The sequence below is a fragment of the Taurulus bubalis genome (genome assembly GCF_910589615.1).
Source record: "Taurulus bubalis genome assembly, chromosome: 18".
NCBI classification, from domain to species: Eukaryota; Metazoa; Chordata; class Actinopteri; order Perciformes; family Cottidae; genus Taurulus; species Taurulus bubalis.
The window spans coordinates 18986526-19004654 of NC_136606.1; the positions used below are offsets into that span (position 1 = coordinate 18986526).

Genomic DNA, 18129 nt, shown 5'->3' on the forward strand with positions numbered 1-18129 from the left:
CTAAACCGATACTTTTTTATTGCCAAGGCAATTTTTTTTCTTCAAATTGAACAATATTATTAACTGTTTAAAGTATACTATAGATATAAATAAATAAGTACATACAAAACACACTTCAAACTACAGCTTCAAACCTTTTAACTTCAAACTATAAAAATATATATTTAAAAAAAGAACAGACACCAGTCCAATCAGGTGGCCTGATGGGACCGTGTGCAACAGAACTCAGACACTGTTGGATCCTAAAACTGCTGCTTTACTGGACTACACGTCATCATTAATATCAACTGGAGAGATTTGTTCCATCAAGCCGAGGACGGACGTTCAAAAGCTCGTGCTCGTGTCTCCAGCGATATCTGTGCGCGCGCACTGTGTGTGTGAGCGCTGGAAGCCCCGCCCCCTCGAGCCCCGCTCTGCATGCAGGCGGACAGAGAGCAGAGCAGCGAGTGTGCTCTGATCTGCGCTATTTTAATAATCGTTTTTAGCGTGTAGGTACCGCGCTACCTTTTTAGTATCTATATACCGTGCAACTTTACAGAGTAGTGTAAAAAAGAAGTATTTAAATCGGCTCAGGCACGGAAGGAAGCACCGAAATCTGCGTTGCTTTTCGGTCCGGTAGGTACCGGACGTGTTGGAACCGGTGCCATACTGGCACCGGTTCTCGGTACCCAACCCTAGCCAGCTGATGACCATCTATGAGCCAAAACGAGATGTGTAGGTAAGACGAGTATCTGCTCTGTGGGGGGAAACACTGTGGTTTATGTGGAGTGGACCAAGAAGAGTGCAACAGATTGCTGTGAGGTTGGTTTTCTGGGCTCCCTGTAAAGCACCATTACATTTCCAGACATTGTATACGGCTCCGAAGCAGCAGAAACCTGTCAATCACAGTAAGCCCCGCCCTAAAGCCTGCTTTATGGTCTATCTGACGTTAAATGGACCATCATTTACTAAATGAACATCATGCTGTTGAAGAATATAAGCTTAAAAAACACTACACTGTATTGAAGAAGACTAAGTCAAGAGAGAAGTAGAGTCATTTTCTCATATACATCTATACAATCAGAGGAGTCGCCCCCTAATGGCAAGTAGAGAGAATGCAGGTTTAAAGACACTTCTGCATCGGCTTCACTCGGAAGGAGCGGAGGTTGCCTCAAGGGAACGTTGATGGACAGGATGAACCCATTTCCCAACATGTTGCGTTATTATTAGTTTGTTGATGGGCATGTTAAATCCAAAAGAAGCTGCACACAATTTTAACTTAGTCACACCATGAACAATTTAAAAAAGGATTGCTATTTGACAACAAGCTGGGATTTACAGCACACATTCATAGTCAACCGCAGTCTAATTGATTCAGTCAGCTCAAGACTGAACGACTCATCGTTGACATTCCAAAAACAGTTTGGAGTTTGTCTGTTGATTCCCACTGTAATAGAACAGAACCTTGAACCAACTTTGAAAGTGCTGCTTTTCTGTTGTTTCCAGTCCAACTTATCACAGCATGCGGACTATTAAAGAGCGCTGTTCTTCTCCAAACATCGGAAGAGCCGCTGCTCCCGCATCAAACGGGTAAAAAAGCACCGTTTCAGCGACGACGAAGAACCTGGAAAGAGCAGATACTCGCACCACCGTGAGCCAGCTGCTGGGATGATAATGAGAAGAATTTCACTGCACCCCCCTTCTATTTAACTGTAACATTACTCTGGGTTTCCTGCCAGCCCATTTCCTGTGCATGCGCATGTGTGTGTGGAAGGAAGGAGTGGACCCAACCGTAGGGCGTGGCAGTCTATTTTTGGGGGGCATTTGCAGATTTTGGTAATAACAGAATTAAGACTTTCCTAGAAGAAAGCAGCTTTTTGATCGGCTCATTCGTTCAGTGTCTTTAACTTATTGAAGAGCCGAGGTGTTGATGGATAAATGGGCTGGAGGGTGCATCAGTGGATGAAAAAAAATAATGTTTGATGATATGAATGCATTTAGAATTATATTCAAACAGGACCATGTCAACAGATTTATGAAGTGTAATTTATAAAAGGTTTTCTAACACAAAAATGCTTGAAGAATAATGAAGCATACAATCCCTTAGTGAAAAAACATTTCTCATAAACTTGGATACAACAAGAGGAGTTGCCCACTGATGGTCAGTAGAGAGAATGCAGGTTTAAGGCACTTCTGCATCGGCTTCTCTCGTTGCCGCCTGTTTAAAACACTGCCACATAAACAGCCTCACACTTGCACAGGCACACTACTCATCTGTGAGAGTTGGAGGTATTCAAATAGTAAGGTTTTGGCTAAAATGTATGTGTTTGGGAAGTAGTGAGCACATTGCAGGGTAATTGATATGAAGTCTGGACCCTTCCGGCCCCCATCGTTAAAAACATTTTGAACCTCACATTTAGTTATAAATTAGAGTTATTCATGTGCTGTGATAAATAGAGCGTACGTTAACACTGAATGAGTATTCTTGTGTTTATTTTCATGTCTATGGTTAGTCTGTTGGAGTCTGTTGGAGAACCAAACCAATGGAGGTGATGGTATACGACGTAATCGTGATGGATTTGGTACCCCTAGAATTACATGTGGCCATGGCCTGGCCATGAACCGAGACACACGTCTCACCTCAGAGGGGATTGATACATTTAATAAAATGGAGGCGTATGTGTTCAGAGAGACTTGAGAATGACGGCCTTCCAAAACAGCGATGTGGATTGACCGCTAGGGTCCTCCCAAACCCCCCTGCCACTTTAACCTGAGCACACAGCCACACATGCTCAGGTCAGAGGAGCCTCTCATATGCTACTGCCTTCCTTCCTGCATTCCTCAGAGCCGCTGCAGACTCTGTGGGGGGAGAGTTTAATGGATGGAGGTCAAAGGTCACTTCCTGTGCATTGATTCATTGAGATTTGCCATACGGTGCTGAGTATTAAAGGATCAACAGAGCACGTTTTGGAAGAAAACAGATTTCCCCCCTCTCTCTATGCATCACTATTTGACTTGTAAAAAGATAAGAAGATAAACTACATCATTGTATGGTTTTAATATTTCTGGGGCTTTTCACACAAGAGGATTGACATTCAGGGGGGATTTGATAGTGATCCCTCTGCCGCCGAACTCAAGTAAGAGTAAACTGCGTCAACATTTAGTATTCAATACACATGAGACAATAAAAAGTGTTCACTGGGGAGACACTGATGAGTGCAACATTCACCTGATACAGAACCGTAGAGGTATATACGAAGTGGACTTAGTCCTCATGGTCTGTTTGTGGACTACGGATTTGAAGCCTCAAGTTCAGTATTTTTCCCATTACCAAGTTTTTTTTTTTTATGCAACCAGTGAAATTAACTGTCCATAATTGGACGGCGAAGGAGAGACAATGTGCTATAGCTGCCGTAAACGGCTCCGGTAGCAACCTGTCAATCACCTTGTTTACAATGTTTACTGAGGGAATAAATCAAGAGAGAAGTAATTTTCTCATAGACTTCTATACAACCAGAGGAGTCGCCCCCTGATGGTCAGTAGAGAGAATGCAGGTATTTCAAGGCACTTCAGCATTGACTTCACTTTTCAGACCCAGAGGTTGCCACCTGTACGGAACTATTATGGTCTGCCATCAGACTTCCATCTGTGAGCGAGCTGTGAGCAGACTTCAGGGGGAGGAGCAGCACTGCTTTGTTTCAATACTTCCTCTGATGGACTTACATACGTTTTTTACCCTTGTCAGAAGATCTGAATGCCTACCTCTATGTCTGAAATGATGTTTATGTTGGCCATGGAAACTTCCAACAGTGTCATGGAATTTAAAGTTCTTGTCATAACTGTCTTTTAATCTGTCAATTCAACAGAATTTGAGTTTTGCTGCATAAATGGATCATCGCATACAAAAAAAACAGAAAACAAGACATGTGAATTTATATGTATAATTTAAATTCATCCCACTATCTTGTGTTTATATGGTTATGTAAAGAGCCTGAGTATGTCACATGTTGACCAGATGTAAACTAGGTAGCACTCACACAACAGCCACACATCCAGGAACCTCCTGAACACCTGAATCCTATCAGAGAGACAGCAGATGTCAACACACACACACACACACACACACACACACACACACACACACACACACACACACACACACACACACACACACATACATATACACACACACACACACACACACACACACACACACACACACACACACACACACACTTCCAGATGGTAGAGTATGTCCTGCCCCCTCATATCATATTCAATTAGCAGAATCAAAGGGGGATGCAGACCTGACCTGCTGTATCCCGTGAATGTAATGGGAAATGACATAATGAGGGGCATATGGCTACGGGGTGAGGCAGAGAGGGGAAACTGTTTTCAGCTACACTCAGGTGTTCAAATCAACCTCCGGTTCTGAAGAGTGAAGCCGATGCGGAAGTGTCTTAAAACGTGCATTCTGTCTACTGAATATAGAAAATATGTATTTTGTTAAAAACAAAACGTTATCTTAATCTTGTTATGTTTAATATCCCTGCTATCCTCTGTGGTCATAACCCAGTCAAGCACACTGGAGCCCATTCAAAATTAAATGGAAAGTTAAGTTTGACTGGATGCAATTACAGCTAAATTGCATTTCTTCCTGGAGTGCTTCTGGGAAAACCACGGGTTTCCAGAGTTATTCATTTTGGGGGAGAACTATGAGATAAATATCCTAAATATCCCAAATACAGTACGCATAACATGATAAAAGACACGAGAAGAAGACTTTCAGGAAATGAGCCGAAAATGTAATTATCCTGCGATAGCCGTCTACTTATTTGTAATACAATAAATAGTTTGAGAACCAACAAATTCAGAGAACATTAAACATCTTGACCGACTGTTTTCTTGGCCCATTCCGAGATGCGATATGTCAAAAGTTTGACCTGCTGATTCGAATCTTCTTTGTAAGAACTATAATTGCCAGCAAGGCTCCAGACTAGGGCTGCAACAACGAATCGATAAAATCGATAAAAATCGATTATCAAAAGTGTTGGCAACGAATTTCATTATTGATTCGTTGTGTCGCGCGATTATTACGCCGGGCAATAAGTCGCGGAGAAGAAAAAAAAGAACGGAGCAGAGCAACTGGCCGGCCAGCGTTTCTGAGATTGGAGTGAGACACGAGAAAAGCTGAGGTTGTGGTGTTCTCAAAAATAGAAGATCTTTGACAAGTCGAGTCTTGGCCAATCAGCGTCTTCATGTTCCTCAAACTTGTTTTTAATGGAAACTAGTCAGCTTGCTATCGCGTTAGCTAACGTGTTTGGGTTGTGTATTGTCAGAGCTCTCAAGTGTCACGCATTGAGCGTGACTGTCACGCATTTCGGTCTTAAGTCCCGCCCTCCTACCACACATCGTATTTCTCACGCTGAAAAAAAACTCTAGGCTATTTAATGTGCCGCAGCGCACAAACATGACCTGGTCGCGCTGCCCTCACCATGGAGGAATCAAGCACGTCTCCCCCGAATCCCCTGCCAATCAATAAAAAGAAATGGGCTACACGAATAGCCAATCAGAAAAACGTATCTGTTGTATCTGGGTGAAATGTAATCCCGGCCGCGCCTCCGCCTGTCTTAAAAACTTGAGAGCCCTGTATTGTCGTTAAAGTTCCGTTCCGTTACAGTTCAGTCTTGCTTGTAAAAAAACGTAACGTGATGAAACATGCCGTCACCCCCCGGTCTGGTTCAGTTCACGCTGTCACTCGTTAACGTTAAACCGGCACACCGGAGGATCTGGCTGCAGGTTTTTTTTTTAGAAGTAGAATGAAGCAAATCACGTAGTTGGCCTTAGCCAACAACGTGACGTCGTGGTCATAAGAGACCCAGAATGAAAGAGTCACTTCTGTTTTTGAATAAAGGGTTGGAAATGAACGCTTTTTTAATAAAAACATTTTTTTATCCGATTCATCGATTAATTGAAAAAATAATCAACCGATTAATCGATTATTAAAATAATCGTTAGTTGCAGCCCTACTCCAGACTAACTTTTTTTTCACCACTGACCCGTGTTATCTGCATAGATTAATGTGTGTGGATGTGTATTCTACAAGCTATATCAACGACCTGAAAACATATTTCAACAATTCATTCTGGCCACATGACATCTATTGCTTCTGTCCATCTAGGGAGAGGGATCCTCCTCTGTTGCTCTCCCTCAGGTTTCTTCCCCTTTTTTTCCCTGTGAAAGGGTTGTTACAATCTTTATTGGGGGAGTTTTTCCTGATCCGATGTGAGGTCCCGGGACAGGGCTGTCATGTGTACAGATTGTAAAGCCCTCCGAGGCAAACTTGTATTTGTGATGTTGGGCTATACAAAATAAACTGAATTGAATTGAATATTTCAACGTCCAAAGTCTGTGTAAACCGTCAAACTGTTCTTCTTTTACTTTGTTATTGTCATCAATAGTGGTTATTCACATTAAGGACACAATTTAAATGATTAGGAAAGAAAAGACTGTGTTTGTATTCAAACACTAGCTTTGATGGAAAAAAAAGATGTTTCATGAACTGCTTGGAACTAGTGGTAGGAAGTTAAACAGGTGATAATTCACTCTAATATCTATTTTACATTGATGTGAAAACATCTCCTTCAAACAACTGGAATTAAATTAAATTGTCTTGGTTACATTTGAACGCATCATGATAGCACTGTAATTTACCTTCACCCAATGTTTGTTTTGAATAAAGCTTGAAAGCATCAAAAGCGAATCAACGTAAGTTACGTAACCTCGTTAGCCGTTTAGCTCTGGGCTGCGACTGAAGCATGCATGGGAATGAATTATAATATAAGTGTCTGCTGAAGTTAGTTGTTCCTTTGTAGTACGGAACTTGTTACATTTAGAAACTAGGCTAAGCTAACAACTCTACTTTCCCCCTTTAATATTTTTATTGAACAAAATGCCAGCGGGAAGTTAATTTAGTATGATTAAATGAGAGGAACATACTATAGTAGAGACAAAATCGTAAGTTTGACAGCAGCTCCTCGGATAAATGTTTAAAATGTGACTTAAATATTCCTTTTGGTCCTGTGATAAAGTTAAAAGGGGAACGTTAAAAGATGGATTTCAAATGGAATTTTAAAGTAGAACGAATTGACGCTTTCATAATGTTGGGAATGTAGATTGAGCTGCAAAATAACCCAGAATCCATAAATTTTAAGGGACCATTTGACTTAGGCATGGGACGATATTACAAAATGATTATGGCCCAAATAATTGCAATTCACGATATTATGCCGATAATGGTTAGAATATGCTGAAAACTCCTTAATGATGATAGACAGCTTGACAGCTTTTTTTGAGTCAATCAATTGACAATATTACGCGATTATCCTGAAATTCCCCAAAATCTTAAAACTTATTGTGAGCGTCTGTTATCACGATCCACAATATAATTCTACATTGTTTCCATCTCTACTGTATCATCAATATGCTGTTCTTTTTGTCGTGGCTGTATGTGTGTTTCATATTTCTGGGAGATATCTGCTGGGATATCTGCTGGTTTGGCTATTTTTTTTGTTCAGAAAGAATATATACAGAATGCTTTTTTTTCTTTCTTTGAGACATTCAAAGAAAATAACATTTTCTTTTACAATCAACACTTGAAATGATGAAGGCACTTGGATTAGGGGTTAGGAAATTCATCCTATGTCACATGTTTACTAGGTTTATTTATTTGTATCTATATTTAGCCTCGACAAAACACTAGCAACTGTTTGCCAGTGGGAAAAAAACATTATATTTCATAGTCAATTCAAATAGCGCATATCAAGGGATAGCCAAGAAATCCAACTCTATGCTGCACTTTAATCTTGTGTTCACATAACTATAATTAGGTTTGTGGGACTCAGGCCCGAGCCTGCTCAGTGGACATGGAAAGAAAAGGGGCTGCCGTTCACTTCCCTCCTTCCCCTCCTCTTCCCCTTCTGCTTTGAGGAGGCAAAATTGGTTCCAGATGCATTCTCTCACGGCTAGCCTCCATAACCGAATCACAACATGAAAGAAACAAAGTTTTCACAAAACCTTGGTAGAGAAGTATGGAATGTATGGCGGCATTTCAACACAAAAATAATTGTGGCGAGGACGTCAGAATACAGCCATTATCTTCCTAAGGGCAGGCCACTTTCCCACATGGTGTAATGTATTACCTTTGTTGTCTGAGACCTTTATTACTGTTGTGACGACCCTATCTGCCACTGGTCTGTCCTGCAGGTGAGCAGGTGGGCGTGACAGACAGGGTCGTCAGGAGAAGGTGGACACAGACATAATGAGCGGTTTAACAGAAAAAAGGGTTGTTTTAACTTTAACACAAGCCTTTGGGACACAATGTGGACCCCAAATGAGGATCTAAAGAGCTGTGTTGCTTTCATGTTCCTGGCAGATGTCAGAAGGAGAAGAAGAAAACAAAATATGATACAGAGTGATATTTATCCAGAGCAAATCCACATCCTGCACCCACGTGGACTAAAACATCAAAGACCTACCCACATGTTAGACCAATTTATAACCCGAACCCCTGGAGCCGATTCGGTTAAAACACTAAGCTAAGATCCTCATTAGCCAAAATGATATTAAAGACCGGCAACAGCTGAAGGTCTCCGGAGAAGACGTCTTGCCAAATGGCTCCAAAAAAAGAAGAAAGAAATGTAGCAACAGAGGGCAAAGGGACAGCTCCATGTTGACTCAGCCAATTAACAAGTGAAAGCAGTTTCACGGCCAGTTGTCCAACAGCACCGACACACACCTCTGTGTTTGCCCGGCTAGCTAAACGAGCCGCAGTGAATTAATTAGCACCTTGAGAAGCTAATAGAGACGTTTCGCTGACGTGCGCTGGGTTTTCTTTGAGCAGCCAGACTCGTCTCCCGTCTTTCTCCCCGAAGAAAGCTAGTGAAACTTGATTTAGGATTAAATCCTTATCTCCACGCTGGTGGCGGATATCCTCTCAATAGCTGGTATTTATTCAAAATTACTTTCCGCTCAAAGTTTGCCAGTGCTTATGAAAGTTTGCCAGTGCTTATGAAAGTTTGCCAGTGCTTATGAAAGTAACGGGGTTTTAGGTGGGGAGTGTGAGAATGATATGAATAAGGCGCCAACAAGTTAAAACATTACGTATTTATGGAAGTAAATGCGTTTTGAGGGTATGGCAGGGATGCCGAATAGAACAATGGGTCCTACTGGTTCTTAACAATGAACTCCAGAAGCTGTGTGCATTAGCTAATAACCAAAGAAGAGTACGTTGTTCATGGCGTTTGCCATCGCGGTAACGGTCCCGTTTCACTTTTTCCCCCTCCCGATGTCAGCTTTGCTTCTTTCCTTTCAGCGGCTGTTTGTCACAAAAGGAACCGCAGAAATGTACTTTTTAAACTATTACAGCTTACCAGCAGTCAAATATTAAAAGAAAGAAAAGCGTTTAAGGACTACGCCATAGTTGTCCTAAAACTTCAAAGGCTTGTCCCAAAACTTTGTCCCAGCTCTCAGAAACGCAGGACGCTAACCCAAAGCGTCGCGTTCACCGAGACGGACAGAGCGTCATGCTAACGTTCATTCGAATAACGGATTAATTTAAGATATCGTCGCTTTGCTTTTCGGCATAGATACATACGTAAACATCACCACTAAAAGCCTTATGGTCATATCAAAGACGCATTATTTAATTCGGCGTGCAATAAATACACTAAACATTGTTAAATAACAACATTTACAATTGTTTCCCCCCGTTATTCCTAGTCATATCACACCGAGACACTCCGTGGTGGGCGGTAGCTAGCGCCGTATAATCACGGATAAAATGGAGAAGTTTTATTGAAAAAAGTGCAGGTTGCTGTATATGTCGTTGCCCGAATTTAGCAGAGGACTTTTATGAATCCAAAAACGTCGCGCCGACCAGTCTGCGAGGTGTTCAACTTAACTATGAAGCAAGGGAATATCACTTTGTCAGATTTGTGAATGGAGTTTGGCGTGAAGTTGTCACCACTACATTAGGAGCGAGGTCTCGGGCTAACGGATGGCAGCTGTCAGTGAATCAACAAGTTCGTCCCGACCTGCAGTGGTTAAACGACAGAAGACTCGGGGCTTGAATTATACACCATCCTGTCATTTTTCAGCAAGTCACCCAAATGCATTAAAGACGCAGACGGTATAATGGACACATGACACACAGTTGAAATAAAAGACGGACGGACTCACCCTGAGCTCGGAGCGGCTGGCAGTAAAAGTTGACGGCGAGGAAGAAACTGATTATCTGGAAACACACACGCATCTTATTGAAATCCTAAAGGGCATCGTGGACAAGAAGACATAGAAAACAGTGGTGCTGTGACACGCTCCATGAATTCCCTGTTCCCTGTTAACTCTCTCTCTCTCTCTCTCTCTCCCTCTCTCGCTCTCTCTCTCTCTCCCTCTCTCGCTCTCTCTCTCTCGCTCTCTCTGTCCACAGCTTCCAGTTTAGTGTGTGACCGCAGAGGACATGCGCAGAATGCGGGACGAGACCGGTTAACGGTAGGGATGGGTATCGTTTGGGTTTTTTCCGATTTTTTTCTTCAAATTGAACAATATAATTAACTGTTTAAAGTATACTATAGATATAAATAAATAAGTACATACAAAACACACTTCAAACTACAGCTTCAAACCTTTTAACTTCAAACTATAAATATATATATATATTTAAAAAAAGAACAGACACCAGTCCAATCAGTTCAAAAGCTCGTGCTCGTGTCTCTGGCCTGATGGGACCGTGTGCAACAGAACTCAGAGACTGTTGTATTCTACAAACTGCTGTTTTACTGGACTACACGTCATCATTAATATTAACTGGAGAGATTTGTTCCAGCAAGCTGAGGACGGACGTTCAAAAGCTCGTGCTCGTGTCCCCAGCGATCTCTGTGTGCGCGCACTGTGTGTGTGAGCGCTGGAAGCCCCGCCCCCTCGAGCCCCGCTCTGCATGCAGGCAGACAGAGAGCAGAGCAGCAAGTGCGCCCTGATCCGCGCTATTTTAATAATCGTTTTTAGCATGCGGGTACCGCGCTACCTTTTTAGTATCTATATACCGTGCAACTTTACAGAGTAGTGTAAAAAAAAAAAGTATTTAAATCGGCTCAGGCACCGGAAGGAAGCACCGAAATCTGCGTTGCTTTTCGATCTGGTAGGTACCGGACGTGTTGGAACCGGTGTTGGAACCGGTGCCAGGAACTGGTGCCAGTATGGTACCCAACCCTAGTTAACGGTAACCACCACCCTGCATTTGTACTCAGTAGATTAAAACAGATGTAGGGATACAATATTGAGGGTTTTAAACACCATAAATAAACTCCTTTTATAATATTTCCTGTCCAGGATGGCAGCGTAAAACAAGTTTTACCACATAAAAACACATATAAGTCATATGTGGCCCTCTATTGGCCGGCCGCCACTGCATATAACAGACTTTAAGAAAACAAAGGTTTGAAAATAACATAAAATATATATTTGTATTCACATAAAAGAGACAACAGATGTAAACCAAACTAGCAAACTGCACCTTAGAAGAATGGAGAATAGAGAATCATTCAGCGCTCAAATGTTCTTAATCTTTTTTAAATCTTGAATGCTTATAAAACAAATCTAGTTTAAAACATCTCTGTAGCTCACACCAAGATGAGGCTCCGAGAAGGTTAAAAATGAATTAGATAATGATGTGTGTCATCAACATAACGAGGAGACATTTTCAATAAACTTGTCTGCAAAGTTACAAAGTGTTCTTGTAGAACCGATCTGCAACATGTTCACCGACTGCATATTAGTTTTTTTCTGTGATCAGGGAAACCAAACCGTGAATAACCTTTTTTTGTGTCTTTTTGTAAATGATGGTCTGCATTTGTACCACCGTCCACCCCAATAATTACACTTCCTTCAGTATCTCTTTGGCAGAATAAAATAGTAGTAGAAATGTAGTGTCCTTGCCTAAAAAGCATAAAGTGTGCTTTATGCTTATTACTGACCAAATATAAAACTAATTAGACTAAAATGAATACGATAAGAATTGTGACCGTCATTATTGTGACCATGAATACTTAAATAACAGTACAAGTACAAAAAGAGCACAGTTGTTCTGAAGGACTGTACAAAGAAAAATAAAACAAAATCAATGTACCAGTCAGGGACTTTACATTTTTACTGTGAACTCCAAAATCTATGACCAATAAATAACAACACATTTCTTTGTTTAGCAAGATAGTTTATTTATTTCAGTAATAAAGCAACAGTTGCATTCTAATTAATATATACATTCAACCCTTTCTCTTATTAAATTAATTAATTGATATTAGTTTAGATATTAGATATTAGTTTCATAGCAATCACTGACATTAGATTATCTGAGCAACATGGAAAAAAGCAACCTAACCAGTGATTCATTCATTTACCATACACACTCAAGCCCATCACAGGGGAGCTGGAATCCATCCCAGAATGCAGTGGAAGAAATGCGGCTGTGTCAGTGGGCAGAGCCATCCCTGGCTCCTCCTGTCCTTAAGTGAGAAACTAAAAGTCGGCCACTTCCCAGCAGCTAAGTACAACCGAAAGCTGGAGACATTTTTAGGCAACCAAATTGTTACACAAGACCGGACAACGCTGTGGTAGCAACCTGTCAATCACAAGGTAGCCCCGCCCTAAAACATCCTCTGCTTTATGGTCTATTTGACTCTGAATGGATCATACTTTACTAAAGGAGCCTTGAGTTCAGCATTTTTCCCCATAGCCATCTTGTTTTTTTTTATGCAACCAGTGAAAATAACTGTCCGTATCTGGACAGCGGAGGAGAGACAATGTGCTATAGCTGCCGTATGGCTCCGGTAGCCAGTGGCGGCCTGAGGGCCTGGCCCCACCCACCTTTTGCCCCCCAAAAAAATATATATATTTATAAAATTGTGAATTATAAAAAGTATAATAAAATTAATAAATTATACAAATTGTCAATATTTGTGTTTATGAGCTATGGAATATACCCAGTAATATTTTTAAAATAGGATATCTGCGCAAAAAAAAAAGAGTTCTGCTCTTCAAAGAAAACCAAATGCTAACTCTGTATAATCTCTCCTCCAACACCCGTTTGAGAGAAGACCTTTGGCGGAGAAACTACAGGTAAAACACCTGGTCCCAGATCAACCGGACCTCACCATAAAACAAAAGACTGGTGTGAAAGGGAGCAGCTTGAGCTTCTGTGCAGACGGCTGAGCTAAAACAAGAAGGTTTGGCTAAGCTAGCTGCTGGATGCAGTCATGCTAACGCTATTTTACTTTCCATGCTTGCTTTTTAAATCAACGTGGACCGATCCAGCATGGACAGCTACGGGAGTAAGGCACATGAAGCACTTGTCGGAAAAAAATTAAGAAAACATGAGAACATCAGGAGGACACACATGGATAACTGCTCTGTCAAGTGCAGGACTATCTTTCAGAGGGGTATGCAACATGATATATACAGTATATATATATATATATATATATATATATATATATATATATATATATATATATATATATATATATATATATGTGTATATGTTCAAGATCCTGGGAGGTGATGGGGAATAAGGTCCGGAATCCAAAAGAGTTATAGTAAAAGTATATTTAATAAAAATGACAGACAGCTTATGCTCTCGATCGGGCTCTTCAGATCCACCGCGGACTCCAGACCACAGGTCTGAGGGGTTCGCTGGGCAGACGGGAAGAGAGGGAGCATTTGCATTCAAGTTAGTTTTCTACTCATTCACGGGACTTAGGGCCCTTCCTATTGGTTAATACTTATTTACCTCTGGATATAACCATGTTATTGGACCTGCCGTTTCAGGGGCGGAACTATTCTTCTTCTTCTTCTTCTTCTTCTTCTTCTTCTTCTTCTTCTTCTTCTTCTTCTTCTTCTTCTTCTTCTTCTTCGTCTTCTTCGTCTTCTTCTTCTTCCCCAAAAAGGGTAGAGTCTATTGTCTCAAAAGTCAATGTTCGCTCCACCCCCTCAGGCGAACAAGAGAACTACAATTCCTTAAAGCGGCAGTCCATATACAAGCAGCATGCACTATTTGTCTAACATTCATTCACACATCAATCATTCTGTAGTAATAAAAGTGACCTTCATATCCATACAATTACAAATCCGTCATAATAATATCCCTTATTAATTATCATATTTCAATTTATTTTACATAGATGTGCAAGTCCAAATGTGACCAACTAAGCTTAAAAAACACTAAAATATATATAATATACTGAATTGTATTAATAAGATGTCCTTATTATGTCAAAGTGTTGGAATAAATGTTAAATATTTAACTGCAAAGTAGTAATGCGTGATAGCTTTTTTGCATTGAATCATACTGGGATTAGATGGCCCTACCAAAAGAAATTGTCGACCTGTTAATCATTTTGTAGCACCGGCCTACAGCATATCCTACTTTATGGTCTATGTGACTCTATGGACAATACTATGGACCATACTTTACTAAATGAACATCATGCTGTATTGAAGAAGAGTTGAAACTAGAGATTGAGACCATAAACTCATGTTTACAATGTTTACTGAGGGAATAAATCAAGAGAGAAGTAGTCATTTTCTCATAGACTTCTATACAACCAGAGGATTCGCCCCCTGGTGGCCAGTAGAGAGAATGCAGGTTATAAGACACATTGGCTTCACTTGGCAGAACCGAAGGCTGATGCCTAAATTTGACTACACTTCCCTTCCCAACATTACACATATATGTGTTTTCTTTTAAACATGGGAAAAGATGTGAAAAATAGACGATTGATTCCTTTCCCATAGTGAGAGTGCCGTGCTGTTGCACTGGCTTTTCTTTTTCTCAGGTGTGTCACGTTCAATGTCACCAGCACTGGAACAGAGTTACTTCTGTATTTATTTGTATTATAAAATAATGTAACTTTTTCCTTCTTTGTTACAAACTCTCAAACCAGAATTGGTGATAGAAAGACAAACAAAGACGGTGTTGATGAGTTTAGTTTAGTTTCTGTCGAGTTTAAATGAAGTGTGTTTTACGACGAGGTAAAATTACTGTTGTCTGACTGGAGTCTGGCTTTGAGGAGAGCATATTAATTGTATTTTTCCTACATTGTAATAATTGTCGAAATCCCTGTTGATTTGATTTATTATTTTCAATAATCTATTATTGAATAATAATTCAATAATGTTCAATGCCGTCACATAGCGCTGCATCGAAAACTAGCACGTCATGTTTCCATTACTGCCCGTAGGAGCTGGAGGAGATGCATACCTGTCTCTACTGCAGAGTCATTTGTCCTGGTGAATGGATGCTGATTGAGACTTCTCCCACAGGAAACAAAAGCCAGATGTTCGTGTTTTGTTTTGTTTTCTTCAGTGAAGAAGGGGCTCAAGTTGTGACCGGCTCAACTATAGAGTGATTACCTTTGTCCTATTGGAATTCCTTTTAGAAGCCTAAGTATTTTATATGAATGTAAACCAAACTGTGTAAAATGTATTTACCTTATTTGTGTGGCAGGAATCTTTTTTGTTGTTGTTGTCCCGTTGACCCCTTTAATTTATCGTGTGGCCCATTGGGTTGTTGGGAACCACAGGTTGGGAACCACTGCTCTAGAGAGTGATATTGTGCTTGGTAACATAAAGCTCACTATTAACATAAAAACACCTTAAGATATAGATGAAATGCCTGAAATGTTTCAAGGCAGCAATGTAGAGGGAGTCATTCTAATTGTATTGCCTCAAAATCTGATTATAATAAATGTTTAATTGCACCGATAACAATACTGATATCGGATATCAGTCCGATACTGACTCAGAACCGGCGCTATGGGCGGGCCTTCGGGGGCCGGGCCCGCCCTCGGACTCGGCTGGGCCCACCTTGGACGGCCAAGCCTTGTCAGTCACTTATCACACGTAAAAAAAAGAGCGCAACTCTGTTGAGCTGTCACAGGAAGTAATATGCAAACAGGATGCACAACTAAGATTACCGTAACTCCTCGAATATTTACGGCATCGACGTAATTCCAACGGATTCTGAACGCTAAGAAGCATAGCTTTCCAATTCGACATTATGGTAATGGTATAGAAAAACGGCGGCGAGCTTGTCTGTGGGGGAGTGGTGGAAGAGAGCAGGGCAGAGCAGCAGCAGAGAGCAGGGAAGAGAGTGTGACTGGCTTTTCACTGCCTTTTGAGTGGTGTTTTCTTTGGAAATAATATGTTGTGGTTGTAAATAATAGTATTAGTATAGTTTCTGATAGTTCTGCTACTTGCTGGCCCACCTAAACTCCCCATTAAAGGCCACTTTTCTGTCCACACAAACACAAAGAAGGACAGTGGGAAAAGGACAGGCAGAAAGTCATTTTGGGGAGGAAACACTGTACTAGCTGCCTCCAAAAGCCTGTCTGGATGTTTGAGGAGGGCAATAATGGGTTCTGTCTTCAGCTGGACCGGAACTGCTTCAGGGAGATAAACAAATCTCTAAAACGCCTGGACATGGACACATATAAAAGTCTATAACATGGATATTGAATGCTCTATGCAAACAAAACTGTTTGAGAAGATGTAAAATAGGTTCAATTTCATTTCTGTAATCTCAAAAGCTTTGGTCATGTTCATTTTCAATTGTTTAGAAGAGAAATATGATACAAATTCAAATACATTTCTTAACCTTTTACTTTTTACACAGTGTTTTAAGCCTTTATAACATATAATAATGACAAATATTTGCCAGATTTTTACATTTCTCCTGATAAAAAGAGCAAAATCATTTTGATCACAGACAGTTGATGCTCCACAAATGAAAGGCCAACCTGATTATGCTTTCGAGAAGGACTTGACAAAGAAGTTCAGGAGTGAATGGAGGGACACTGTCCTACGCAGATTTCACTTGGCGGCCAACCGTCGTCTCCCGCTCTACTAATGGTGAGTTATCTGGTTTTATCCATCCTGCTGGCCCTATGGACGAGGCTAAATGATTGGTTGTAGGCCTATGTGTTTGTTCTTTCTTGGAAAAACAAACAAACATGTAATGCAAAGCAATGTCTTCTTAATTTCTGTTGTAGGCTAGCTGTTGGTTGGCCCTTTTCGTCATTGCTGCATGCTGTGCTCCGCTCTGTTTCCGACAAACACCGGACAGTGTGTTGTTGTTGAGTGTGTTGTTATCGTTATTGTTGTAGTTAATGTTGTTGCTGGATGTGTTGGCCATGTGTTGGCCATGTGTTGGATATTGTGGGACTTATGTGTTGCTTCATTGCTGTGTTGATTGATTGCCATAGGCCTACGGTTCATGTCTAATTCTATTGGGTAGGCTACCTGCTCAGCTGGCCTATTTATTAGCTTGTGAGATTCTAAATGATACCGTCTGTCACCTTTTTGTGCCGGAGTTCGATTATAGGTGAAAAGTTGAACTACTATGCTACCATAGCCTGTAAAAAAAAAGTCCCCCCCCCCCAAAGCAACGTAAGGCCCCCCCCGCAAATCTGTGCCTGGCGCCGGGCCTGTACTGACTTGCTCAAATTGCTGCATCATTATCGGTGACAATATTTGGTATCGGATACTTTAATAATTACTTCAATAAATAACAATACATTACATTTGTCTCCATGAAATTATTTGCTAATTTAGTTTTTCAAAGTTAGGAAAGTAGTACAAAATAAAATAAAAAGAATGATTCCAGTCTCTTCCACTTCCGAAAGCCCAGGTACCGCCATTGGTATCGGGACTGAAAAGACGTGTCGGAGCATCCCTAGTTCAAGCATGAGCTCTAGGGTCATACACTACAATGAACTGTGACGGCAATGTCTTGATAATACTTGTCATGGTCCACTTTTCATCTTCATGAGCCTTTGACCGCATCTTAGTCTTTATCATCACATGACCTAAGTATGGAACTTGATAACAGCCATTCCCATCCTACCACAAAACCCTCCTGGAACATCCATGACAACTGAACAAACCATCCACTGGTGAAGACCATGAAGTGTGGTTGAATGCTCTGGAAACAAAAGTCGGTAAGTGGATCTTGAGTTGAAATGAGAACGTAACCATTCAGGGAAGACGGATATGGCAGTTTGCCAATATACCCATCCAGTGACAGGAAGTGTTGTTTTC

General features: G+C 40.9%; 1 protein-coding gene across 1 annotated transcript in view; it reads right to left on the minus strand.

Annotated features, from left to right (window-relative positions):
* Positions 1-10330, minus strand: part of reck (reversion-inducing-cysteine-rich protein with kazal motifs) — a gene marked incomplete at its 3' end in the record, with an annotated part of 54177 nt that extends 43847 nt beyond the window's left edge. The window contains exon 1 of the mRNA XM_079234654.1: positions 10219-10330. Within this exon, the coding sequence (XP_079090780.1) occupies positions 10219-10291 (73 nt within the window). The 5' untranslated portion in view covers positions 10292-10330. The remainder of the gene's footprint in view (positions 1-10218) is intronic.
* Between the last annotated feature and the right edge of the window lie 7799 nt (positions 10331-18129).